Source organism: Macaca mulatta, chromosome 7, assembly GCF_049350105.2.
Source record: "Macaca mulatta isolate MMU2019108-1 chromosome 7, T2T-MMU8v2.0, whole genome shotgun sequence".
Lineage (NCBI taxonomy): Eukaryota > Metazoa > Chordata > Mammalia > Primates > Cercopithecidae > Macaca > Macaca mulatta.
In genome coordinates, this window is record NC_133412.1 from 125,874,765 (window position 1) to 125,899,380 (window position 24,616).

Genomic DNA, 24,616 nt, shown 5'->3' on the forward strand with positions numbered 1-24,616 from the left:
CAGTGTTTTAGGTATCTATTGTCAGTTGATTAGAGTTGGCATGAGAAACAAAAAAATCTAGTGACATCTCTGACTTAGAAGATCAGTTTTGGGGAGAATCTTCTGGAATATCTATTCTATTCTTAAGTTTAATGAGCAATTTCATCCATTATATGAAGTAATATAATAATTCTGGAAGCCTAGTTATTTAAAGAATGCCTTAAGCTTTGTTTCTTGTCACTTCAATTTTCAGATGTTTGTGAAACCAAGTCTGCTATTTTAATAAAATATTCTTAAAGTATAATGTAACTTTAAAAAATCTGCATACTTGTATGTCACATCTTTAGCCTTTAATTGGGTGACTTTTTAAATGTTATCTACTTTTATTCTTATGTTTTCCTCCCCTTTTAAAGGAGTGGACCTACCCTATGAGACGAGAGATGCAGGTATGGCAACCTTTTGTTTGTTCAAACCAACCCATGTTATTGTAGTAACAACCTCAGTTTATAGGATTTGAGACCTGCTGATTCATGATCTGTAGGTTCATCATTATGTATTTTAAATAATTATTTTAAATATTTAAGGTTAATCTTGGATCTTAAAAAGATGGGAAATTAGAGGAATGTAATAATAGGTGTTTGTACTTAATGAGTCACTTTCTCTTATTATTATTATTGTTATTATTATTATTATTATTATTATTATTTTGAAACTGAGTTTTGCTCTTGTTGCCCAGGCTGGAGTGCAGTGGCACGATCTCGGCTCACTGCAATCCCCGCCTCCCAGGTTCAAGCGATTCTCCTGCCTCAGCCTCTTGAATAGCTGGGATTACAGGCATGCGCCACCACGCCTGGCTAATTTTGTATTTTTAGTAGAGGCAGGGTTTCTCCATGTTGGTCAGGCTGGTCTTGAACTCCTGACCTCAGGTGATCACCTACCTCGGCCTCCCAAAGTGCTGGGCTTACAGGCATGAGCCACTGCACCTGGCCAATGAGTCACTTTCTTTTTCTTCATGTGAAAAATTGGATACTATCTTTGTATTCCTTTTGAAAGCAGTTTGCTTTCTCTGTTTGTGTAGATAGGGAGAGTTCACTGTACAACAAATAAGCATTGTTCATTTTGTGTCCGATTTTCAATCAACTTCCATAATTAAGTCTTTTAGAAGATCAAATTGAATACTTTCAGTTTGGAATGAATTAAATGATAGCTAACTCTCATAGCAACTCATTTTCTTTTGCATTTCATACTTTTTACAGTGAGGTCTGTTTGCCCCAGGATTAAGCAGTATCTTGTTCCTGGGAATCCCATGACTTCTAAAAATCTGTTACTTTTCTCTCTTAATGAAAATTCACTTTGAAAAAATATGTGAGTAACTATGAGGCATTTTGTTTGGTGCTATGAGGAATGCAAAGATGACTAAATGTAATTTCTGCCCACAAAAGCCTGGTGGGAGAAATCAGTTTTATATACAAATAATTATGACTTATAGAACTGAACTATAAAGTTACTGTTAGTATCTGGGATGTGATATATCCAGACTGAAAGCTTTCTATATTGAATTTACATAGAATAAATTTGAATTCAGCTTCTGGAAGGTACATATTTAAATTGTTGAAATTTTGTCAACTGGCAAATATTTGAATTTGGACTTTTTATGTTACAGTAATAATTTGCTTCTATCAACTATAGATAATAGTTTTAGGTCGGGCACAGGAGTTCATGTCTGTAATTCCAGCAGTTTGGGAGGCTGAGGCAGAAGGATCACTTGAGCCCAGGAGTTCCTTATCAGCCTGGGCAACATACTGAGACTTCATCTCTGTTTTTTAAAGAAAAAAAAAAAAAGATTAAAAAAATAGATAATAGTTCCAATCTTGTTGTATCTTGTGTTGCTTTTGATTTGGCCAAATAAGGTTTTGTGTAGGTTTAAAAGGATGATTTCCTTTATGCCTATTTTATTTCCAGATTTTAGCAGATAATAGAAGTAAAATTTAAAAGATTTTATTAATGTAAAACGCAACATTACAATGTACTAATTCCATCCAAACTGCTTATAAAAAGCTCTGTAAGTTCACATATCCAACTTTTCAGAGCTGTTGATATAAAATAAAGCTGTTTAAATAAAACTTGAGTGTCTTATTCGATATTATAAAGCATGCCTGCATTTCTCTACCCAATCATTTGCTCATCGTGGATAGGAAATGCTCCCTAATTAACAAACTTTTAAGCAAATTGTTTTAACAACTATGAAAACACCCTACAAATTCAGTTATATGGTACATAGTCTTATAGATTTAAATTGCTGATGGTAAATACCTCAATTTTTTTTTTTTTTCTAGGAAATTTTACCTGGATTGTTCTTAGGCCCATACTCATCTGCTATGAAAAGCAAGGTATGAACTTTGTTAGATTCACCAAGAGAGACTTTTATTAACCAACTTTTCTTGGGTAAGTTTTTTGGCAATAAAGAGTTTTATTTTAGGGAGCATCCACAAGTACTGTCTGTTAACAGTTGATTGTCACTTTGGAGTACATTCCTCTTTCCTTATTTTACTAGACCAGTAGTTCTCAAGTGTTTCACCACAAATCACATAGTTTTTGTTTTTTCCTCATGAAATTTGTATGTTTGAAAGATTTACCAGATAACTGACCTTTAATAACTTCTTTACTCTCTAAAATACTAGACATCTGTAATTGCTAATCATAGCTTCAGAACAATATGAGGTATACTTAAAGCCCAAAATAAGGAATTTCTATGTTTAGTTAAACCTTCCTTATCAAGGGTAAGACTGTGTGTGTTAACTGAAAGTGATTCACCTTAGTTGTTTTGCCAGCCAGACTTTAGAGGGCTGGTTGGTATCCCTGATCTGAAATTTGAAACTTTTTGAGCACCAGTATGTCACTCGAAGGAAATCCTCATTGCAGTATTTCAGATTTTGGATTTTTGGATTAGGAATGCTCAATTATAAGTATAATGCAAATATGCAAAACAAACAGAAAAATACAAACTCTGAAATACTTCTGGTCCCCGGCATTTTAGATAAGGGATATTCAATCTTTATAGATATTCTACATAGTCAAACTTTAATGGACTTACTCAGCTGCAGTTAAAATAGGTAGATCTCATTTTAATATGTTCTTACCACTTCTAAAAGATTCAGTGCTACTAATTCTCTTTGAGTTACAACATGAAACGTACCACAAATGTCTTTCCCCAATACTTTGCCTGTTCAGAAGTCAGTATACTTAAATTGTGTTTGATATCTCTGTAATTTAAAATGATGTTCTTAGGAATTTAACCGGTTTTAAAAGGTCATTGATTTTGAAACTTGAAGGTTTTTTTGACTGCTGAAACATGGCTAAGAGTAAACCTGGACATCCTGATGACTTTCTGCTTAGTTGGAAAGATAGGGAGTTAGTAAAAGTAAGTACTAGGGAAAGGACAGGGCAGGTAACTATAGACATAGCTATAATTTATTTTGTAAAAGACTGATGTAAACAAGGTTATTGTCCATATAATTTGCTATTCACCAAGTACTAGTCTTCCAGATCGTTTTAGATAATTTTCATTTTTAAAATTTCCATTGTACTTTATAAATATACATACAGTATTTATCACATTAAAGTATTTGTTTAAAGATCTGTCTCCTCAATGGGAGGCTGAGGCAGGCAGATTACATGAGGCCAGGAGTTTGAGACCAGCCTGGCCAACATGGCAAAACCCTGTCTCTACTAAAAATACATAAATTAGCTGGTTATGGTGGTACGTGTCTGTAATCTCAGCTACTTGCGAGGCTGAGGCACGAGAATTGCTTGAACCTGGGAGGTAGAGGTTGCAGTGAGCCAACATGGCACCACTGTACTCCAGCCTGGTTGACGGAGTGAGACTTTGTCTCAAAACGAAACAAAAACACACACCAAAAAAGGTCTAGTTCTTCAAAACTTCTTCTCTTGAAATGTCACCATGGTCTTATTAGAAAGAGAAAAAGCCTCTATGGCAGTATTTTATATTTCCCACCCTAGGTAACCATAATATAGCCCATATTTGTTTTCATAGCATTATCTGAAAACAACAACAAAAAATAATAATGGAGATAAACCTAAATGGATAAACTCCTTTTTAAACACTCATTTATTGTTATTATTATTTTGTGAGAGAGGAGTGGGGTCTCGCTCCGTTACCCAGGCTGGAGTACAGTGGTGTACTCTCATAGCTCACTGTAACCTCAAACTCCTGGGCTCAAGCTGTCTTCCTGCCCCAGCCTCCCAAGTAGCTAGGACTACAGGCACACACCCCCATGCCTGGCTTAATTCTCAAATTTTTTCTAGAGGTGGGGTCTGGCTGTGTTACCCAGGCTAGTCTCAAATTCCTGGCTTGAAGTGATCCTCCCACCTTAGCCTCCCAAAGCACTGGGATTACAGGCATGACCCACCATGCCTGGCCACATTTACTTAAGTATATCTTTTATTAAATTCAAATACAGTTTAAATAAAAGAGTCAAATTTAGGGCCTTTGTAACTAGTAAACTATTTTTTTTTTTTTTTTTTTTTTTTTTTTTTTTTTTTGAGACGGAGTCTTGCTCTGCAGCCCGGGCTGGAGTGCAGTGGCCGGATCTCAGCTCACTGCAAGCTCCGCCTCCCGGGTTTACGCCATTCTCCTGCCTCAGCCTCCGGAGTAGCTGGGACTACAGGCGCCCGCCACCTCGCCCGGCTATTTTTTTGTATTTTTAGTAGAGACGGGGTTTCACGGTGTTAGCCAGGATGGTCTCGATCTCCTGACCTCGTGATCCGCCCGTCTCGGCCTCCCAAAGTGCTGGGATTACAGGCTTGAGCCACCGCGCCCGGCCGTAAACTATTTCTTTTTGTAAAGTTTTTCTGTTGTTTTTAAATGTGAGGTAAGGTCATAATTTGCTTTATATTAGGTTGGTGCAAAAGCAACTGCCTTTGAAAAGTACAAAATAATTCTATTCGCTGTTACGTTAGGGCTCTATTTTGATAGTTTATTTTTACTTAGTAGTAGTCTAATGGGCCTTCAAAGCTTGTTTAAGCATATTTATACATAATTATGTGCATCATCTTGTACTTTCTCACATTCATAAAGTAGATAAGAAAACTCCATAGGTCATCAAGTATACACGAAGGACTTAATTTTGAATTTGTTGTGGAACTGGCACAAGTCTCAATATAGAACATTGGTTAATTATTAAGCTTACCAAATGCTTATCTCACTTTCCCTAACTCAGGTTATACTCAAATACAAAGATAATTGAATTCTAATCTATGCTGACATAAAACTTGCTGCAGAAATTAAAACTTAAAACTTGAAAATTATATTGTCTTAGCTCAGGCTGCTCAAACAAAATACCATAGACAGGGTGGCTTAAACAACAGACGATTATTTCTCTGAGTTCTGGAGGCTGGGAAGTCCACAGTCATGGTCCGGCTCTGGTGAGGACCCTCTTGCAGGTTTGCAGATCCCTCCCTTCTTGCTGTATCCTCACACAGCCAAGAGAACGAGTTCTTGCCTCTTACAAGGGTACAGATCCTGTCATGGAGGTTTCTACCCTCTTGACCTCAATTTAAAACTGATTACCTCCCAGAGACTCCACCATCATATCTTGGGGGTAAGGATTTCAACATACGAATTTGAGGTGATGCAAACATTTAGTTCATAACACATAAATTATTATTTTTTTACTTTGCTCATGAATTATTAGTGCTACTGTTTTGTACTATTTAAAATGCAGGAAATGGGAATTAAATATATAGGATTTTAAACTGAATGTGTCAGGAAATTCAAGGTTATCTGATTCTCTTGCCATTGTGATTTGTTAGTTCATTTATTGAACAGATAGTTATTGAACACTTAACTAGTTATACATACTTGATACTTAAGTGATTGTATTATACACTTTACACATACTGTGTATCAGTGAGCAAATACAAATCTTTTCTGTCAAGGAACTTAATGCTCTAGGTAATAAAATAACATCTATAAACTAACTTAAACTTATAATCACTTGCAAATGAAAATTTATTTTTTGGTAATTTCTAGAATTGTCATGTTAAATTGCTTTTAAGTATGGAGCCAAAAGCACTACAGGTTGAGTATCCCTAATCTGAAAAATCTGAAATGCTCCAAAGTGAAACTTTTTGAGTTTCAGCATGAAAGCACAAGTGAACTCCAGTCAAAATTTTGTTTCATGCACCAAATGACTGTATGAAATTACCTTCAGAGTATGTGTATGTGGTGTGTGTGAAGCATAAATGAATTTTGTGTTTAAACTTGGATCCTATCCCCAAGACATCTCAGTATGTATAGGCAAATATTTCTTTTTTTTTTTTTTTTTTTGAGACAAAGTCTCGCTCTGTTGCCCAGGCTGGAGTGCAGTGGCGCAATCTTGGCTCACTGCAAGCTCCGCCTCCTGGGTTCATGCCATTCTCCTGCCTCAGCCTCTCGAGTAGCTGGGACTACAGGCGCCCACCACCTCGCCTGGCTAATTTTTTGTATATTTAGTAGAGACGGGGTTTCACTGTGTTAGCCAGGATGGTCTTGATCTCCTGACCTTGTGATCCGCCTGCCTCAGCCTCCCAAAGTGCTGGGATTATAGGCATGAGCCACTGCACCCAGCCAAGGCAAATATTTCAAAATCTGAAATCTGAAACACTTATGGTCCTATCTTGGGACCAGCATTTTGGATAAGGGATACTCAACCTGTATGGAATATAATAACACGCCATTGAAGTTGCCATTTTTAACTTCAGGAAAATTTTTAAATGGTGAAAGGTTAACTAGATTATGTGAAGTATGTAAATTAATTCTGACTCTTAAAGTATACTGGGAGAGGCAAGGAGTTGTCTAGAGATTTGGGCTCAGGTACTGCTGTTAACTAGGTCAGTGATGTCCAAGTATTTGGTAATGTAACTGTTTTATGTCTTAGTAGTCCCCTCTAAAGAATAAAGATTGCAGTCAATATATATAACTACCATTTATTAAACACTTGCTGTGTGTCCCAGGTGCTATGCCAAACATCTTGCATAAAGGCTCCATTAAGCTCTAAAATTATAGGTATGAAATATCCCTGTTAACCTTTTGAGGACATTAGTGTGTTAGTCTTGAATCACTGAAATATCTTGCTACCCACTTCAGGTCTATTATAAAATTAGCTTTAATCCCCTGGACTTAAGCAGAGACTTGGGTTCTGTGTATTTTCAAACATCTGTGTTATATAGTAAGAGGATGTTTGATATTTTAAAATATTCATCTTCCCTGTCCTCCCCCTGCTTTTTTTTACAGCTACCTATACTACAGAAACATGGAATAACCCATATAATATGCATACGACAAAATATTGAAGCAAACTTTATTAAACCAAACTTTCAGCAGTTATTTAGGTAAGAATTATTGCTATGATTTGTAAAACACGTATTGAAGATTCATTTCAGGTTTTGTACCATCAGTTTTTTCTGTATATAAAAAATGGGTCATACAGTACATAGTTTTTTACAATAAATTTTACTTAAAATACTTAAATAATTTATGCCCATAATGCAAAATTCTAAAGGTTCAAAATAGTGTATATTGTCAAGAAGTTTCTTGGAAAGTAAAAATTAAAAAGAATTTAAAAATAACATATACTGAAAAGTAGATTTTAGTATACATTATTTTATCTCTTGAGGGATAAAGGAATTGAGTATCTAGAGATAGGTATAGGGAAACAACATCTACTATTACCTCTTTATTGGGTAGCTTTCCAGTGTTAGGTTAAATTTATGAGCATATTCTTATAGATAAACTTTTGTTTTTTACATTGCCTTTGTTTTTTTTTTTGTATTTTTTGGAGATTGGTTTATATCAGTATGTATATCAAACTGCTTATTCTTTTTAAGTTGCATTATAATCCACTGTATGGCTATACTAAAATTTATTCAGTCTGTTGGACATTTAGATTGTTTCTGGCCTTATACTAATATGTATAGCATATAGTGACTATCATTGTACATATTACTTAATTTATACATGAGCATATTGATAGGGCAAATTTGTAGAATTGCTGGATATGAGTATGAACATTTTAAATTTTGATAGATGTTGCAGATTGTTTTCCAGTGCATTGTATCAGTTTACATTCCCACTGTCAAGTATATGAGAGTGACTCTTCCCTTGGTATCTCTCCAAGATGGAATTATGAAACATTTTGGAGAGTCTCAAAGTCTAATGGAGTAAAAGTGGCATCTCATTTGATGTTCTTATTTATCTTACAAGTTCAGTTGAGCATGTAATGGTTTTTAATGTTCTTTATTTTTTAACTTCATTTTTAAAATAGAGTATGTTACACCTGGTACAAAAACTCTACTTTTTCTCCTCTAAACCCAGACCACCATGCTCCTCTCTGAGGAGGCAGCTTCTTCCTTCAATATCTATGTAAAAGTATATATGTTAAAAATATTTTAGGCCAGCGCAGTGGCTCATGCCTGTAATCCCAGCATTTTGGGAGGCCGAGGTGGGCAGATCACCTGAGGTTAGGAGTTCAAGACCAGCCTGGCCAATGTGGTGAAACCCCATCTCTACTAAAGCGAAAATTACCTGAGCGTGGTGGCACATTCCTGTAGTCCCAGCAACTCAGGAGACTGAGGCAGGAGAATTGCTTGAACCCAGGAGGCAGAGGTTACAGTGACCCGAGATCATGCCACTGCACTCCAGCCTCGGCGACAGAGCAAGACTCCATCTCAAAAAAAAAAAAAAAAAAAGCTGGGTGCAGTGTCTTACGCCTATAATCCCAGTATTTTGGGAGGCTGAGGGGGGTGGATCATGAGGTCAAGAGATCAAGAATATCCTGGCCAACATAGACCCTGTCTCTACTAAAAATACAAAAATTTTCTGGGCATAGTGGCGTGCGCCTGTAGTCCCATTTACTCAGGAGGCTGAGGCAGGAGAATCACTTGAACCCGGGAGGCAGAGATTTCAGTGAGCCAAGATTGTCCCACTGCACTCCAGCCTGGCGACAGAGTGAGACTCTGTCTCAAAAAAAAAAAAAAATTTAATGCTTTGCTTTATTTTTAAAATGAAACCAATCTATAAATATCTGTATACATACTCTAAAATACATTGTTTGAACATAGAATACTATGTAACCATGAAAAAGAATGTGATATATCTATGTGTTTGGATTTGGGATGATCTCCAAAATAATGCATTGCATGAACAAAGCAGAGTGTGGAACAAGGTGTATATATTCGCAATGTGTTGAGTAAATATATATATACTACATTAAGTATATTTATTCTTGTATATGCATAGAAAATTTCTGGACCAACAGGCTAGAGACTTCATAGTGATTGCTTCTAAGAAGGGAAATTCAGGGCCTGTGATGGTAGAGGGACATATTTTTCTTTCATGTTTTTTTTTTTTTTTGAAATGGAGTCTCACTCTGTCACCCAGGCCGGAGTGCAGCGACATGATCTTGGCTTACTGCAACTTCCGCCTCCTGGGTTCAAGCAATTCTTCTGCCTCAGCCTCCTGAGTAGCTGGGATTACAGGCGCACACCACCACTCCCGGCTAATTTTTTTTGGTTGTGTTTTGGATGGAGTTTTGCTCTTTTGCGCAGGCTGGAATGCAATGGCGTGATCTCGGCTCACTGCATCCTCTGCCTCCCAGGTTTAAGCAATTCTCGGCCTCAGCCGCCCAAGTAGCTGAGATTACAGGCGCCCACCACCACTCCGGGCTAATTTTTTTTGTGTTTTTAGTAGAGACGGGGTTTCACCATCTTGGCCAGGCTGCTCTTGAGCTCCTGACCTCTTGATCCACCCACCTCAGCCTCCCAAAGTGCTGGGATTACAGGCGTGAGCCACCACACCCGGCCTAATTTTTGTATTTTTAGTACAGATGGTATTTCACCATGTTGGCCAGGCTTGTCTTGAACTCCTGACCTGGTGATCTGCCTGCCTCGGCCTCCCAAAGTCTTTTTCTGTTGTGTATGTGTATTTATGTGTATACGCATAGAATTATTAAAGAAAATGAGAATGTTGTTTTAAAATATCGAACTATATAAGGTGAAACTAATCTTAAGAAAAAACCAACCAAAAAATCATACTGTTCGTTTCTAATGTGTACTGAATTTTTGTTCAAATTATAATGTTGTTGGTGCAGGTTCTTTGTCCTAATGGAAGAACCATTTCTCCTTAAACTTTTACAGTACTAGTTTTTAGAGATTGGTAGTTCTACTAGTAGTTCTTGACACAGAATATGTTATGCATTAAAATATTTAATTTCATTCTGAGTTAACATTTTTCCTCTGAAGCATTGTTTTATATAACTGGAATTCCCAATCACTTCAGGCTACAGTCATTGTTGAAATCCTTGTGGGTTAAATCTTGGATTTTCCTCAGATCCTGGGGTTTAGCTTCTGCTTTGTTTTGTTTTGTTTTGTTTGAGACAGAGTCTTGTTCTTTCACCCAGGCTGGAGTGCAGTGGCACGATTTCAGCCCACTGCAGCCTCCGCCTCCCAGTTTAAGTGATTCTCTGCCTCAGCCTCCTGAGTAGCTGGGATTACAGGTGTGCACCACCACACCTGGCTAATTTTTATATTTTTAGTAGAGACGGGGTTTCACCTTATTAGCCAGGCTGGTCTTGAACTCCTGACCTCAGGCAATCCACCTGCCTCGGCCTCCCAAAGTGCTGGGATTACAAGCGTGAGCCACCATGCTTGGCCTCAGCTTCTCTGTATTAAAGTCCTGAATTCTTTGAAGTTGTTACCGGGTAACTGATCATTGAAGAACTGTAATTTTTAATGCAAAATTGTCCTTAAAACTAGTTTAATAACTTAGCTAATTGCCTATAGTTGTGTTAATAAACAGTGGTAATCTTAGGAATGCTTAGAAATGGAAGTTTTTTACAAAATAAAACAAGCTAACATATTAAAAATGCCTTATTTTTAAGTATTTTGTAAAGTGTAATTCAAGACAGGTGCTCTCTCAGCTGGTTTTTTGGTTTTTTTTTTGTTTTGTTTTTTGGTTTTGCTTTACTAAAAATTAGTTCAAACGGTGGATGTTTGAGTCATGGTTCCATAGACCATGCCTTCTGTTTTTATTTGTTCCTTCTCTTTTAGACTTTGGACTTCCTCTGAAATGTCCTCTGTAGTTTTATGAGCAGGGGTCACAGGACCACTTAGAGAACAATCTTCTGGTCTTAGAGAAATTGATAGAAATAAAAGAATAACATAACGATTACAGGTACCTTTGTCTTTATTTCTAGGTCCACTCTGATCTAGAGGAATGTATCTTCCTGCTTGTGATTTTTCTGTTTTAGCCAGATGGTTCATTATATGCCAATAAAATATGTATTTATTTTTGAGATAAGAATCTTGCTTTGTTGCCCAGGCTGGAGTGCAGTGGCCCAATCATAGCTTACTATATCCTTGACTTCCAGGCTCACACAATTCTACCTCAGCCCCCTGAGTAGCTGGGACTATAGGTGCACACCACCACACCCAGCCGATTTTTTAATATTTTTTAGAGATGGAGTCTCCCTCTGTTGCTCAGGCTAGGCTCAAGTGATCCTCCCATCTTGGCCTCCCAAAATGCTGGGATTACAGGCATGAGCCATTGTGCCCAGGCTGATGGATTTTTTTAAATACTAAAATATCAGAGATGTTAACATGGTGTTTCAAGTTTTAATGCCTTCAAGCAATGTAAAATCTACCACACAGTTCTTGGGAATATGATACTTTGAAAGTTGTTTTGCATTCTTGTCATGGTTACCAAGAAATAATGAGTTATTTTTTTAAAATACATTAAGCGTTTTACTTAAAGTGTGCTTATCACAAAATACTCTATTTTCAGATATTTAGTCCTGGATATCGCAGATAATCCAGTTGAAAATATAATACGTTTTTTCCCTATGGTAGGTACCAGTATTTTAAAAAATAACATTTAAATTTATTTATGATTTGACTTCTTAGTTGTGCTGCTTCTTTTTTCTTTTCTTTTCTTTTCTTGTTTTTTTTGAGACAGAGTTTCACTCTTGTTGCCCAGGCTGGAGTGCAATGGCACAATCTTGGCTCATCACAACCTCCGCCTCCTGGGTTCAAGTGATTTTTCTGCCTCAGCCTCCCAAGTGGCTGGGATTACAGGCATGAGCCACCATGCCCTACTAATTTTGTATTTTTGGTAGAGACGGGGTTTCTCTGTGTTGATCAGGCTGGTCTCGAATTCCTGACCTCAGGTGATCCGCCCGCCCCAGCCTCCCAAAGTACTGGGATTTCAGGTGTGAGCCATCACACCCAGCCCCTTTAATTGTGCTTGTAAAGCTTACTACTTTTACTTTGCTGTGACTGAAAATTATGTGATTGTGTTTTTTAAAAAAATGAATTATTTGTAGAAAAATTTTTTATGATCTCCAGAAATTTGAGGAATCATATTGTGAATATATTAGATTCAAATTAAATTTTGGCTTCTTTTTTTTTTTTTTTTGGACTTGTCTACTACAAGACAATTATTTGTAGCATTTTGGAAATTTGTGAATTAAGATAATTTTTATACCTATAAATTAGGAAATTGTTTTCAATAGGTTTCATTTTATTTCATTATATGCATTTATTTTATGCTTACATTAATCCACATGTCTTTTGCCTCCAGACTAAGGAATTTATTGATGGGAGCTTACAAACAGGAGGTAAATAATATTTCTTTTCCTTAACTAATGTTTATATTTTGATTATTTGTTAATTTTTTAGTTGGTATTTGTCTTAAATGCAGGATATGGAAGTTACAATTACATGTAGTAGCTTACTCCCAAATTTTTATTTTCCCAATTACTTGTTTCATTTCGATAGGCTTTCTGGAGTATCCCTGTAGACTGTTTTCAAATTCTCTGTGAGCTTTCAATTTCTTTAATAAGAGTCTGGTATATTCTCTACACAGCTAATAATAACAAATTGTAAAGATTTGAAAATAAACATCCAAGCGATTATAGTATATAAGGAAGGAGTTACTTTGGTTTCAATATATTTCAGCTGCTGACTCAGGTGTTTTTCTATTAGAATAACGAATTCATGTTTTTCAGGAAAAGTTCTTGTGCATGGAAATGCAGGGATCTCCAGAAGGTATGAAGTTAGAAATAATCTTTCTTTCTGTAACATTTAATTAATGAGTTGTATTTTCTGGTTGTTTTCTAAAATTGTTTCCCCCTCTTCAGTGCAGCCTTTGTTATTGCGTACATTATGGAAACATTTGGAATGAAGTACAGGTAAGAAAATACCCTAAAACCTAGCCACAGTTTAAATTCTCATTAAAATGAAGCTTAATGGGAATGGTTTGGAAGTTTGAAGTTCTTATTCCCCTGATTATTTTTCATGTAGTCATGTTTGATTAGGCAGGCCCTTATTCTATGGTTAGTCTCAACCTAATTTATCTAGTTGTATAGATATGCATAGGCTAATATGGAAATCCTATGAAAAACTACTTACGACAAGAGAATTGGTTGGTCTGAGTATAAAAACTCCTGAACACAAATGTTAGTGCTTGCCTTATTTAAAAGGCTAATTTGTCATGTTCTACTTTAACAATAGTTGGATGAAAAATTACCTAGGAATTGTTTGCAGCATCTGTTTGTAATTCAGAGTAGTCTTTCTTATCAAAAATTATCTTTTCCAAGCATTCTATATAGATTTTTTAAAAGATGGGGGTGGTCATGAGCTTCTTACCCCAAGACAAAGCAAAAGCCTGGCCAGTGTACAGTATTTCCTTTCTCAGTTTTTCTTGTTCTACAAATTAGAAATCTTGTAGTAATCATTGACACCTTTTTCTATTTCAGTCCCCTTTTATATTTAAATTAGAACGGGAAACTTTGCTTTAAAATATCTATTCTTAAAAGAATATTATTTGAATACAAATATTTATTTATTTATTTATTTATTTATTTATTTATTTATTTATTTATTTTGAGACAGAGTCTTGCTCTATTGGCGGGCTGGAGTGCAGTGGCATGACCTCGACTCACTGCAACCTCCGCCTCCCAGATTCAAGCAATTCTCCTTCCTCAGCCTCCCTAGTAGCTGGGACTACAGGTGCACGCCACCATGCCCAGCTAATTTTTGTATTTTTATTAGAGACAGAGTTTCACCATGTTGGCCAGGATGGTCTCGATCTCTTGACCTTGTGATCCGCCAACCTCAGCCTCCCAAAGTGCTGGTATTACAGGGGTGAGCCACTGCGCCCGGCCTGAATACAAATATTTAATTGCAAAAAGATTGAACATGTATTGATGGACTTTATGTTGTATATATTCTTTTTATTTGGAATTTTGTCAGAACATTAATGTTGGAAATAATTTGTATTTATTGGGTCTTTGCTGTGAGCTCAGTACTATTATAGGCACTTTTATCTAATTTAAGCCTCATAACAACAAAAGTAAACCTCTTTAACTAGTGATAATATTTTGAGCTTGAACTTGTACAAAATGCTTACATTTTATAAGCATTTAACATGCACAAAATGCTTACATTTTATATATTTATTTTAGAGAGAGGGTCTTCCTCTCTTTCTCAGGCTGGAGTATAGTGGCACAATCATAGCTCACTGTAGCCTTAGACTCCAGGGCTCAAGCAGTCCTCCCACCTCAGCCTCTCAAGAAGCTGGGACTATACCACATCACTGTGCCTGGCTAATTTTTAAGTTTTTTGTAGAGATGGGGTCTGACTACATTGCCCAGGCTGGTCTCAAAGTCCTGGCTTCAAGCAGTCCTCCTGTGTTGGCCTCCCAAAGGATTGGGGTTACAGGCATGAGCCACTGCACCTGGCCACTTTACACTTATCTCCTATTCATAGTAGTTTCCCAAGGTAGGTGTTATTAGACTCTTCATTAAGTAATGCTGTCACATTAATATTCTTTTCTGTTTTCAGAGATGCTTTTGCTTATGTTCAAGAAAGAAGATTTTGTATTAATCCTAATGCTGGATTTGTCCATCAACTTCAGGTAACTTCTCTTTTCTTCCTCTTTAAGGCAGTTGGAAAGTAAGATATAAAATCCTTTGTACATGTAATTTAGGTGTACAGTTTACTTTGTAAATACTTAAAATTGCCATAATCTGACTATTTTGATCCTTTATTCAAGTTTATATCTCTATTTAGAAGAATTTTCTTGAATGGGTGTGGTGGCTCATACCTGTCTGTAATCTCAGCACTGTGGGAAAACAAGGCGTTTGGATCACTTGAAGCCAGAAGTATGAGATCAGCCTGGGCCACAAAGTGATACCCAATCTCTAAAAAATAAAAAATAAACAAAAATTAGCCAGTCATGGTGGTGCATGGCTGTGGTCTCAGCTACTCAAGAGGCTAAGATGGGAGGATTGCTTGAGCCCAGGAGTTTGAGGCTACAGTGAACAGTGATTGTGCCATTGCACTCCAGCCTGGCCTACAGAGTGAGACCCCATCCCTAAAAAATTTAAAAAAAAATTTTTTTCTTAAAAGCTGGCATTACCAAGAAAAAAGGGTTAAAGATACATTATCAAATCTAAGGTAAAATAATGGCTGTTAGAAATGTCTTTGATTTTTTTTCTTCATTTTGATCACACAGAGCATAAGACAGTTTTGATTCTAAGTATACTAACTGTAACAGCTTTTTCCATTATATGTTTATCTTTTCCATGTTGTTTCATATTTTGTTGATGCCTGGCAGATGCACTGAAGAAGACAATAAATCTGAATTAATCCGATTAGACCAGGTTATTCAGTTTATTCCAAGAGGCCAAATCATAGGCTGCAGAATGTACTCTAGCTGATTACATCCAGTTATGTAGGAATAAAGCTCATATTTCAACATCAAGAATATTTATTACAAAATATATTGTTGTAGTTACCAAGCTTTAAATTTTATTTTAATTTTTACTTTTAATTTTTACTACATTCAAAAGAGAAACAGTGTCATCTGTGTTCAGCCTGTTCATGTAAAATGTTTGTTTTCTGACTTTATAAGTTTCTTTGCCTTTTACCATGTTGTAGAGAACATTCTTGTTTTTTTCATTTAAAAAAAAATTTTTTTTTTTTTGAGACGGAGTCTCGCTCTGTCGCCCAGGCTGGAGTGCAGTGGCCGGATCTCAGCTCACTGCAAGCTCCGCCTCCCGGGTTTACGCCATTCTCCTGCCTCCGCCTCCTGAGTAGCTGGGACTACAGGCGCCCGCCACCTCGCCCGGCTAGTTTTTTGTAGTTTTAGTTTTTTGTAGTTTTAGTAGAGACGGGGTTTCACTGTGTTCGCCAGGATGGTCTCGATCTCCTGACTTCGTGATCCGCCCATCTCGGCCTCCCAAAGTGCTGGGATTACAGGCTTGAGCCACCGCGCCCGGCCTTAAAATTATTTTTTAAGCTTTTCTTTTTTTGTGGATACATAGTAGGTATATACATGGGTGCATTAGATATTTTGACACAGGCATGCAATGTGTAATAATCACATCATGGAAAAACAGAGTATCCATCCCCTCAATCATTTATCCTTTGTGTTACAAACAATCCAATTATACTCTTACTTGTTTTTAAATGTGTAAAAACATTCTTTTTTAAAATTAACTTTTGTATTTGAAAGAGCAGTATATGCATATGTTTAAGAAAATTGTTCTGGCACAGTGGCTCACGCCTGTAATCCCAGCACTTTGGGAGGCCGAGGTGAGTGGATCACCTGAGGTCAGGAGTTTCAAGACCAGCCTGGCCAACATGGGGAAACCCCATCTCTACTAAAACTGCAAAATTAGCTGGGCGTGGTAATGCATGCCTGTAATCCCAGCTACTCAGGAGGCTGAGGCAGGAGAATTGCTTGAACCTGGGAGGCGGAGGTTGTGGTGAGCCGAGATCACGCCATTGCATTCCAGCCTGGGCAACAAGAACGAAACTCTGTGTCAAAAAATATATATATATATTGGAAAGATCCTGATAGGTATATCTGTGTGAATACACCTGTAAGGTAACTGAAGTGGAATTGGTGGGTTCCAGTGCATCTGAAATTTGATAGATGTTTCCAGATTGCCTCCAAAAAAGATGAAATAATATAAACTTATACCACCAGGAAACAAGCCTATTTCCTCCTACCCTAAATAACATCAGTAGCCAAAAATGATTTTTTTTTTTTTTTTTTGAGATGGAGTCTTACTCTGTCACCCAGGCTGGAGTGCAATGGTGCCATCTCGGTTCTTTATAACAAATTCTGGTGTGTCCTTTAGAGATCTGAAGTTTTCTTTTTTAAAGTGCTAGTTCTAGTTTTTGAACTGTTAATATGGTGACTTGAGTTACTGGATCACATTAGATTAGATTTCCTAATATTGAATCATCCTTTTGGTCCAGCAATGGATCCCACTTGGTTATGATACACTGTTTTCTTAATGTATTGCTGGATTGTATTTGCTAATCTTTTTTTTTTTTTTCAGGATTTTGGAATCAGTTAAATAGTAAATTGGTTTGTCTTTTTTTTTTTTTTTTCTATCCTTTTCTGGTTTTACTGTCTCTATTTCTTAATGGAAACTTTCCGTTTCTCTTTGTGCCATAGATCAATTTAGATTAGATTGGAGTTACTTGTCTCTTAATGCATTAGTATATGGCACCTGTGAATTATCTGACCATAATGTTTTATCTAATTCAGTTATTCATTATTTCATTCATTCATATATTTTGACAGTAGACCAATTCTCAGACAACATTCTTCGTTTGGTGTATCGGTTTGGTTTTCTTTTCTTTCTTTTTTTTTCTTTTTTCTTTTTTTTTTTTTTGAGGTAGAGTCATGTGCTCTGTTGCCCTGGCTGGACTGCAGTGGTGCAATCTTAGCTCGCTGCAACCTCCGCCTCCTGGGTTCAAGTGATTCTGCTGCCTCAGCCTCCAGAATAGCTGGGATTACAGGCGCCTGCCACCACGCCTGGCTAATTTTTGTGTTTTCAGTAGAGACGAGGTTTCACCATATTGGCCAGGCTGGTCTCAAACTCCGGACCTCAGGTGATCCGCCCACCTTGGCCTCCCAAAGTGCTGAGGTTACAGGTGTGAACCACTGTTCCTGGCCTGGTTTGATTTTCCGATACTCCTTAGGTCACTTTGGAAGTATTTATGATCTTCTGTGTAATCATCGATTTCATAAGAGTTCTACATAGAGTTAAGGAAAATAGTATCTTGTACTTTAATATCTTTTGGTTCTATTATTTTTTTTCTTCATCTGGTTAGTCCATGCCATTTTTCTGAATTCTAATTTCTGCTTGCTTGGTAGTTTGCTTTAGTGTTGTTTGCTGCTGCGGTTGTGAATTTCCTGAATTGAAAACTTGGTTTCTTTTTATTCTTTCAAAAATTCAAGGCCACTAATTATCCTCTTTGCATTGTGTTACTCGCATGCTGCAGATTCTCATCGGCATTATTTTTATTGTTATAGCTTGATATTCTGTGATTTCAGTTTTGGTTTTTTTTTTTTAAATCTAATATATGTTGAGTTTTTTTTTAATTGTATAGGTGACTGGGTTTCAAAATTTTTAATTTTCATATTTAGTTTTATTGTAATCAGAGAATGTTTTTTAGTACATTGTTTTTGATGTTTTCTTTGTGGTTTAATATGTAGTTGTTGTCATGAATTTTATGGGCATTTGAAAAGAAGATGTATTCTGTTTTCAGGGGATAAAGTTAAATGTGTTTGTCCACTTGATCTGTCTTGGGCTGAAATCAGTGAACTGGAATCTATTACTATATTTTTATTTTTTCCTTATTTTTATGTTTACTTTTTCTTTCCACTTTTTTGGTTTTGCAAGTTTGTTTTCTGTACTTACTATTTGGTACATAGAAATTCAAGTTAGGTTTTTATTTTAGTTGTACCCTATTTAAATTTCACGGTTTTTTGGGGGTTTTTTTGTTTGTTTTTTTTTTAGACAGAGTCTTTCTCTGTTGCCCAGGCTGAAGTGCAGTGGTGCAATCTCGGCTCACTGCAACCTCTGCCTCCTGGGTTCAAGTGATTCTTCTGCCTCAGCCTCCCAAGTAGCTGGGATTACAGGCATGCGTCACCAAGCCCGGCTAATTTTTGTATTTTTAGTAGAGACGGGGTTTCACGAAACATGTTGGCCAGGCTGGTCTTGAACTCCTGACACAATCCGCCCACCTCAGCCTCCCAAAGTGCTGGGATTACAGGTGTGAGCCACTGCGCCCGGACAGATTTCGGTTATTTTACCTTGCAATTAACCTGGTTTAATATTGTAAATCCTACTCTTTGTTTGCTTGCATTTGCCTTTTGAGTTTTCCCATTCCTTTGCCTTCAAGCTTGCTTTTTTTTTCATTATTATTATTATACTTTAAGTTCTAGGGTACATGTGCATAACGTGCAGGTTTGTTACATATGTATACTTGTGCCATGTTGGTGTGCTGCACCCATCAACTCATCATTTACATCAGGTATAACTCCCAATGCAATCCCTCCCCCCTCCCCCTTCCCCATAATAGGCCCTGGTGTGTGATGTTCCCCTTCCTGAGTGCAAGTGATCTCATTGTTCAATTCCCACCTATGAGTGAGAACATGCGGTGTTTTCTGTTCTTGCGATAGTTTGCTGAGAATGATGGTTTCCAGCTGCATCCATGTCCCTACAAAGGACACAAACTCATCCTTTTTTATGGCTGTATAGTATTCCATGGTGTATATGTGCCACATTTTCTTAATCCAGTCTGTCACTGATGGTCATTTGGGTTGATTCCAAGTCTTTGCTATTGTGAATAGTGCCGCAGTGAACATACATGTGCATGTGTCTTTATAGCAGCATGATTTATAATCCTTTGGGTATATCCCCAGTAATGGGATGGCTGGGTCATATGGTACTTCTAGTTCTAGATCCTTGAGGAATCGCCATACTGTTTTCCATAATGGTTGAACTAGTTTACAGTCCCACCAATAGTGTAAAAGTGTTCCTATTTCTCCACATCCTCTCCAGCACCTGTTGTTTCCTGACTTTTTAATGATTGCCATTCTAACTGATATGAGATGGTATCTCATTGTGGTTTTGATTTGCATTTCTCTCATGGCCAGTGATGACGAGCATTTTTTCATGTGTCTGTTGGCTGTATGCATGTCTTCTTTTGAGAAATGTCTGTTCATATCCTTTGCCCACTTTTTGATGGAGTTGTTTTTTTCTTGTAAATTTGTTTGAGTTCTTTGTAGGTTCTGGATATTAGCCCTTTGTCAGATGAGTAGATTGCAAAAATTTTCTCCCATTCTGTAGGTTGCCTGTTCACTCTGATGGTAGTTTCTTTTGCTGTGCAGAAGCTCTTTAGTTTAATTAGATCCCATTTGTCAATTTTCACTTTTGTTGCCATTGCTTTTGGTGTTTTAGACATGAAGTCCTTGCCCATGCCTATGTCCTGAATGGTATTCCCTAGGTTTTCTTCTAGGGTTTTTATGGTATTAGGTCTAACATTTAAGTCTCTAATCCATCTTGAATTAATTTTCGTATAAGGAGTAAGGAGAGGATCCAGTTTCAGCTTTCTACTTATGGCTAGCCAATTTTCCCAGCACCATTTATTAAATAGGGAATCCTTTCCCCATTTCTTGTTTTTGTCAGGTTTGTCAAAGATCAGATGGCTGTAGATGTGTGGTATTATTTCTGAGGACTCTGTTCTGTTCCATTGGTCTATATCTCTGTTTTGGTACCAGTACCATGCTGTTTTGGTTACTGTAGCCTTGTAGTATAGTTTGAAGTCACGTAGCGTGATGCCTCCAGCTTTGTTCTTTTGACTTAGGGTTGTCTTGGCAATGTGGGGTCTTTTTGGGTTTCATATGAGCTTTAAAGCAGTTTTTTCCAATTCTGTGAAGAAACTCTTTGGTAGCTTGATTGGGATGGCATTGAATCTATAAATTACCTTGGGCAGTATGGCCATTTTCATGATATTGATTCTTCCTATCCATGAGCATGGTATGTTCTTCCATTTGTTTGTGTCCTCTTTTATTTCACTGAGCAGTGGTTTGTAGTTCTCCTTGAAGAGGTCCTTTACATCCCTTGTAAGTTGGATTCCTAGGTATTTTATTCTCTTTGAAGCAATTGTGAATGGAATTTCATTCATGATTTGGTGCTCTGTTTCTAAATTACTTGATTTTAGATGCTTTTCCTCAATATTGTCTAGGATTGAGTTTTGCTATTAAATCTGGTATCATCTGTTTTCTAATAGGTGAATACACTTTCATTTACTGAAAATGACAGGTACAATCTTACATTATTTCATATTATGCTTTCTGTTTTAAAAGGATCCTTTTTTTTAAACTTCTTTTTATAGTTTAAAAGTTTTTGATGTGTTTATGTTTGTTACATAATTTTTAAGGTTTTATTTGACTTTTCCTTTTTTTTTTTTTTTTTTTTTTTTTTTTTGAGATAAGTCTCACTCTACTGCCCAGGCTGGAGTACAGTGGTGTGATCTCGGCTCACTGCAGCCTTTGCCTCCTGGGTTTGAATGATTCGCACACCTCAGCCTCCCGAGTAGCTGGGATTACAGACATATGTCACCACATCCAGCTAATTTTTGTATTTTTGGTAGAGACGGGGTTTCACCATGTTGGTCAGGATGGTCTCGAATTGCTGAGATCATGTGATCCACCCGCTTCGGCCTCCGAAGTGCTGGGATTACAGGCGTGAGCCACAGTGCCCAGCCCTTAATCCTATATTTCAGTAAGATTCAGCCAATCCTATTACCTGTCCCAGTGTCTTTATTAAACTCTTGGACTTTGAGTATTATTGTTAAGGATAGTTCATGGAAACTATATTCCCGTGGAAACTATCCCTTTGCATATTGGAAAATATTTTTCTCTTGCCCTTATATTTGAATGACAGTGGCTAGATGTAAAATTTTTATTTAGTACTTTTTCCCTAGTGATTTTGTACACAGATCTGATATTAAGTATTTTTTGTTTTTTTGTTTTTTTGGAGATGGAGTCTCACTCTGTCACCCAGGCTGGAGTGCAGTGGCGCAATCTCGGCTCAATTGCAACCTCCACCTCCCGAGTTCAAGTGATTCTCCTGCCTCAGCCTCCTGCGTAGCTGGGATTACAGGCACATGCCACCACACCCAGCTAATTTTATGTTTTTAGTAGAGATGGGGTTTCACCATGTTAGCCAGGCTGGTCTCAAACTCCTGACCTCAGGTGATATGCCCGCTTTGGCCTCCCAAAGTGTTGGTATTATAGGCGTGAGCCACCACGTCTGGCCTAAAATTGTTTTAGAAAAGTTTGAAGGCAGACCAATTTTAAGATTCCCCCGTTAGGTGAATTGATTTGTGTCAGGAGAAGGTTGTCTAGATCAGCAGTCTGCAACCTTTTTCGCACCAAGGACCAGTTTCATGGAAGACAGTTTTTCTGCAGATGGGGTGGTGGGGGAGATGGTTTCAGGACAAAACTGTTCTACCTCAGATCATCAGGCATTATAAGGAGTGTGCAACCTAGATCCCTCGCATACCATAGGGAGGGATAGGTTTACCACAGCGTTTGCACTCCTGTAAGACTAATGCTGCTCTTGATCTAACAGGAGGCAGTGCTCAGGTGGTAATGCTCCGTGGAGTGCCACTCGCTTCCTGCTGTATGGCCCAGTTCCTGACAGGCGATGGACTGATTTTGGGGTCTGCAGTCCAGGGGTGGGGACCTCTCGTCTAGATGACCATAAGATGCTTTATCAAGGTGTATCCTGGTTTTTTGTTTTTGTTTTTTGAGAGGGGTTTTGCACTGTCACCCAGGCTACAGTGCAGTGGTGTGATCATGGTTCACTGTAGCCTTGACCTCCTGGGCTCAAGCGATCTTCCCACCCTAGCTTCCTGAGTAGCTGGGACCATGGGTACACACTACCACACCTGGCTAAGTTGTTTGTTTGTTGTTGTTGTTTGAGACGAAGTCTCACTCTGTTGCCCAAGCTGGAGTGCAATGGCGCGATCTTGGCTCACCGCAACCTCTGCCTCCTGGGTTCAGGCGATTCTTCTGCCTCAGTCTCCCGAGTTGCTGGGATTACAGGCATGTGCCACCAAACTGAGCTAATTTTTGTATTTTTTGTAGAGAGACGGGGTTTCACCATGTTGGTCAGGCTGGTCTGGAACTCCTGACCTCAGGTTATCTGCCTGCCTTGGCCTCCCAAAGTGCTGGGATTACAGGTGTGAGGCCACACACCTGACTTAGTTTTTTAAATTATTTTTGGTAGAGATAGGGTTTTGCCATATTGTCCAGGCTGGTCTCAAACTCCTGTACTCAAGTGATCCTCCCACCTTGGCATCACAAAGTGCTGGGATTACAGGCTGTATCTTGTTGATTGCTCTACATCAGTTTTTTTCTGAGTCATAGTGTGCTCTTACCACTTGGAAATTCAAGCCTTCCCTTATATCAGGAAAGTTGTCTTCTATTGTGTATTTGCCCTTTTGGTTGTTCTATTTCTGTTTCTTTTTAGTGTACGCCTTACCCCGGTATAGTTTATGTTCCCTTTTTTCTTTATTTGCTCGTTTCTCTGTAAGTATTTTCAGCTTTGTTCTTTTTTTTTCCACTTGATTTTTCTCACATTGTTTTCCATGTCCCATGCTGCATTGTTTCATTAAGTATTTATTTGGCATTGTTTTAATTAGGCACTGACAGTAAAGCAGAGAACAAAACAGACAATAATCCTTGACCTCATGAAACTTATTTAGTGGGAGAATCAGACAGCAAACAAAATGTAGTAGGTCAGAAGTAATGGATCCAAGAAAAGTAAGGCCATGTAAGGAGGGTGGGACAAGAATTGCGTTTTTAGAAGAGTGGTCAGAAATGGGCTTACTGAAAAGTGGTATTTTGAGCAAAGACCTGAAGAAATGCACATATTTGGGGGAAAGCATTTGAGGTAGAGGAATAAGTATTAGTGGTTTGAGGTGGGAGCATAGTTCTTAGAACGATACTCATTTCATCCTAGGGCCAGTCCTCATGACCTCATCCCAACTTAATCACCTGCCGAAGTCCCCACATTAAGTGTTTGGACTTCAACGTATGAATTTTCAGAGGAATGCAAACATTCAATCCTGTAACTGCCATATTTTCTTTGATTAATTTGTTCATAATTTTCATCTGCTTCATGGTATAAGTTTTATGGCATTTTCTTTATGACGTTTGGTTATACTCTTGCTTTTCTGTTTTTTTGGTTTTTTCCTTGTAAAATCTTTGAGTAAGACCTAACACTGGTTCCTTTTTGATTATTAGTCATCTTTGAACTGGAGGTATTCGTCTTAGATCAGCTATTTACCCAAGAATAAAATTGTGGGAAAGGGGCCAGAGGAGTGGTTGGGGAAGGCAGACAGCTTGAATTTTCCCAGGTTCCTTTGGTGGCATGAATCAGTGAGTAAGAAGCAGAGCAGCTTATATCACAGGTTTATTTTGTTTAAATTGATAAACACTGATATATGTTAGAATCACCTGGGGAATTCTTAACCAAGCCAATGAAATGAAAATCTATGAGGGTGGGGCCTAGGTATGTAGGTTTTAAAGTGCCTCAGGTGATTCTCATGTATATCCAGGCTAGAATTGCTGATTTAGCCTTTACTTTTAGCTATCCACGATCAACTGATGCTTGGCTACGTAAAACCAAATTTCTCTTCCTCCTTACCATACTTACAGCCTGCTGCTTGCAAAAAACGGCAGGTATACATGTTCACATTT

At 37.7% G+C, this 24,616-nt stretch overlaps 1 protein-coding gene across 1 annotated transcript in view; it reads left to right on the forward strand.

Moving 5' to 3' along the window:
* The window catches only part of STYX (serine/threonine/tyrosine interacting protein), a 51,873-nt gene that overhangs the window by 20,268 nt on the left and 6,989 nt on the right, over positions 1–24,616 (forward strand). The window contains exons 2-9 of the mRNA XM_015143699.3: positions 393–425; positions 2,316–2,369; positions 7,274–7,371; positions 11,819–11,879; positions 12,614–12,650; positions 13,041–13,080; positions 13,173–13,223; positions 14,878–14,950. Of these exons, the coding sequence (XP_014999185.3) occupies positions 393–425; positions 2,316–2,369; positions 7,274–7,371; positions 11,819–11,879; positions 12,614–12,650; positions 13,041–13,080; positions 13,173–13,223; positions 14,878–14,950 (447 nt within the window). The remainder of the gene's footprint in view (positions 1–392; positions 426–2,315; positions 2,370–7,273; positions 7,372–11,818; positions 11,880–12,613; positions 12,651–13,040; positions 13,081–13,172; positions 13,224–14,877; positions 14,951–24,616) is intronic.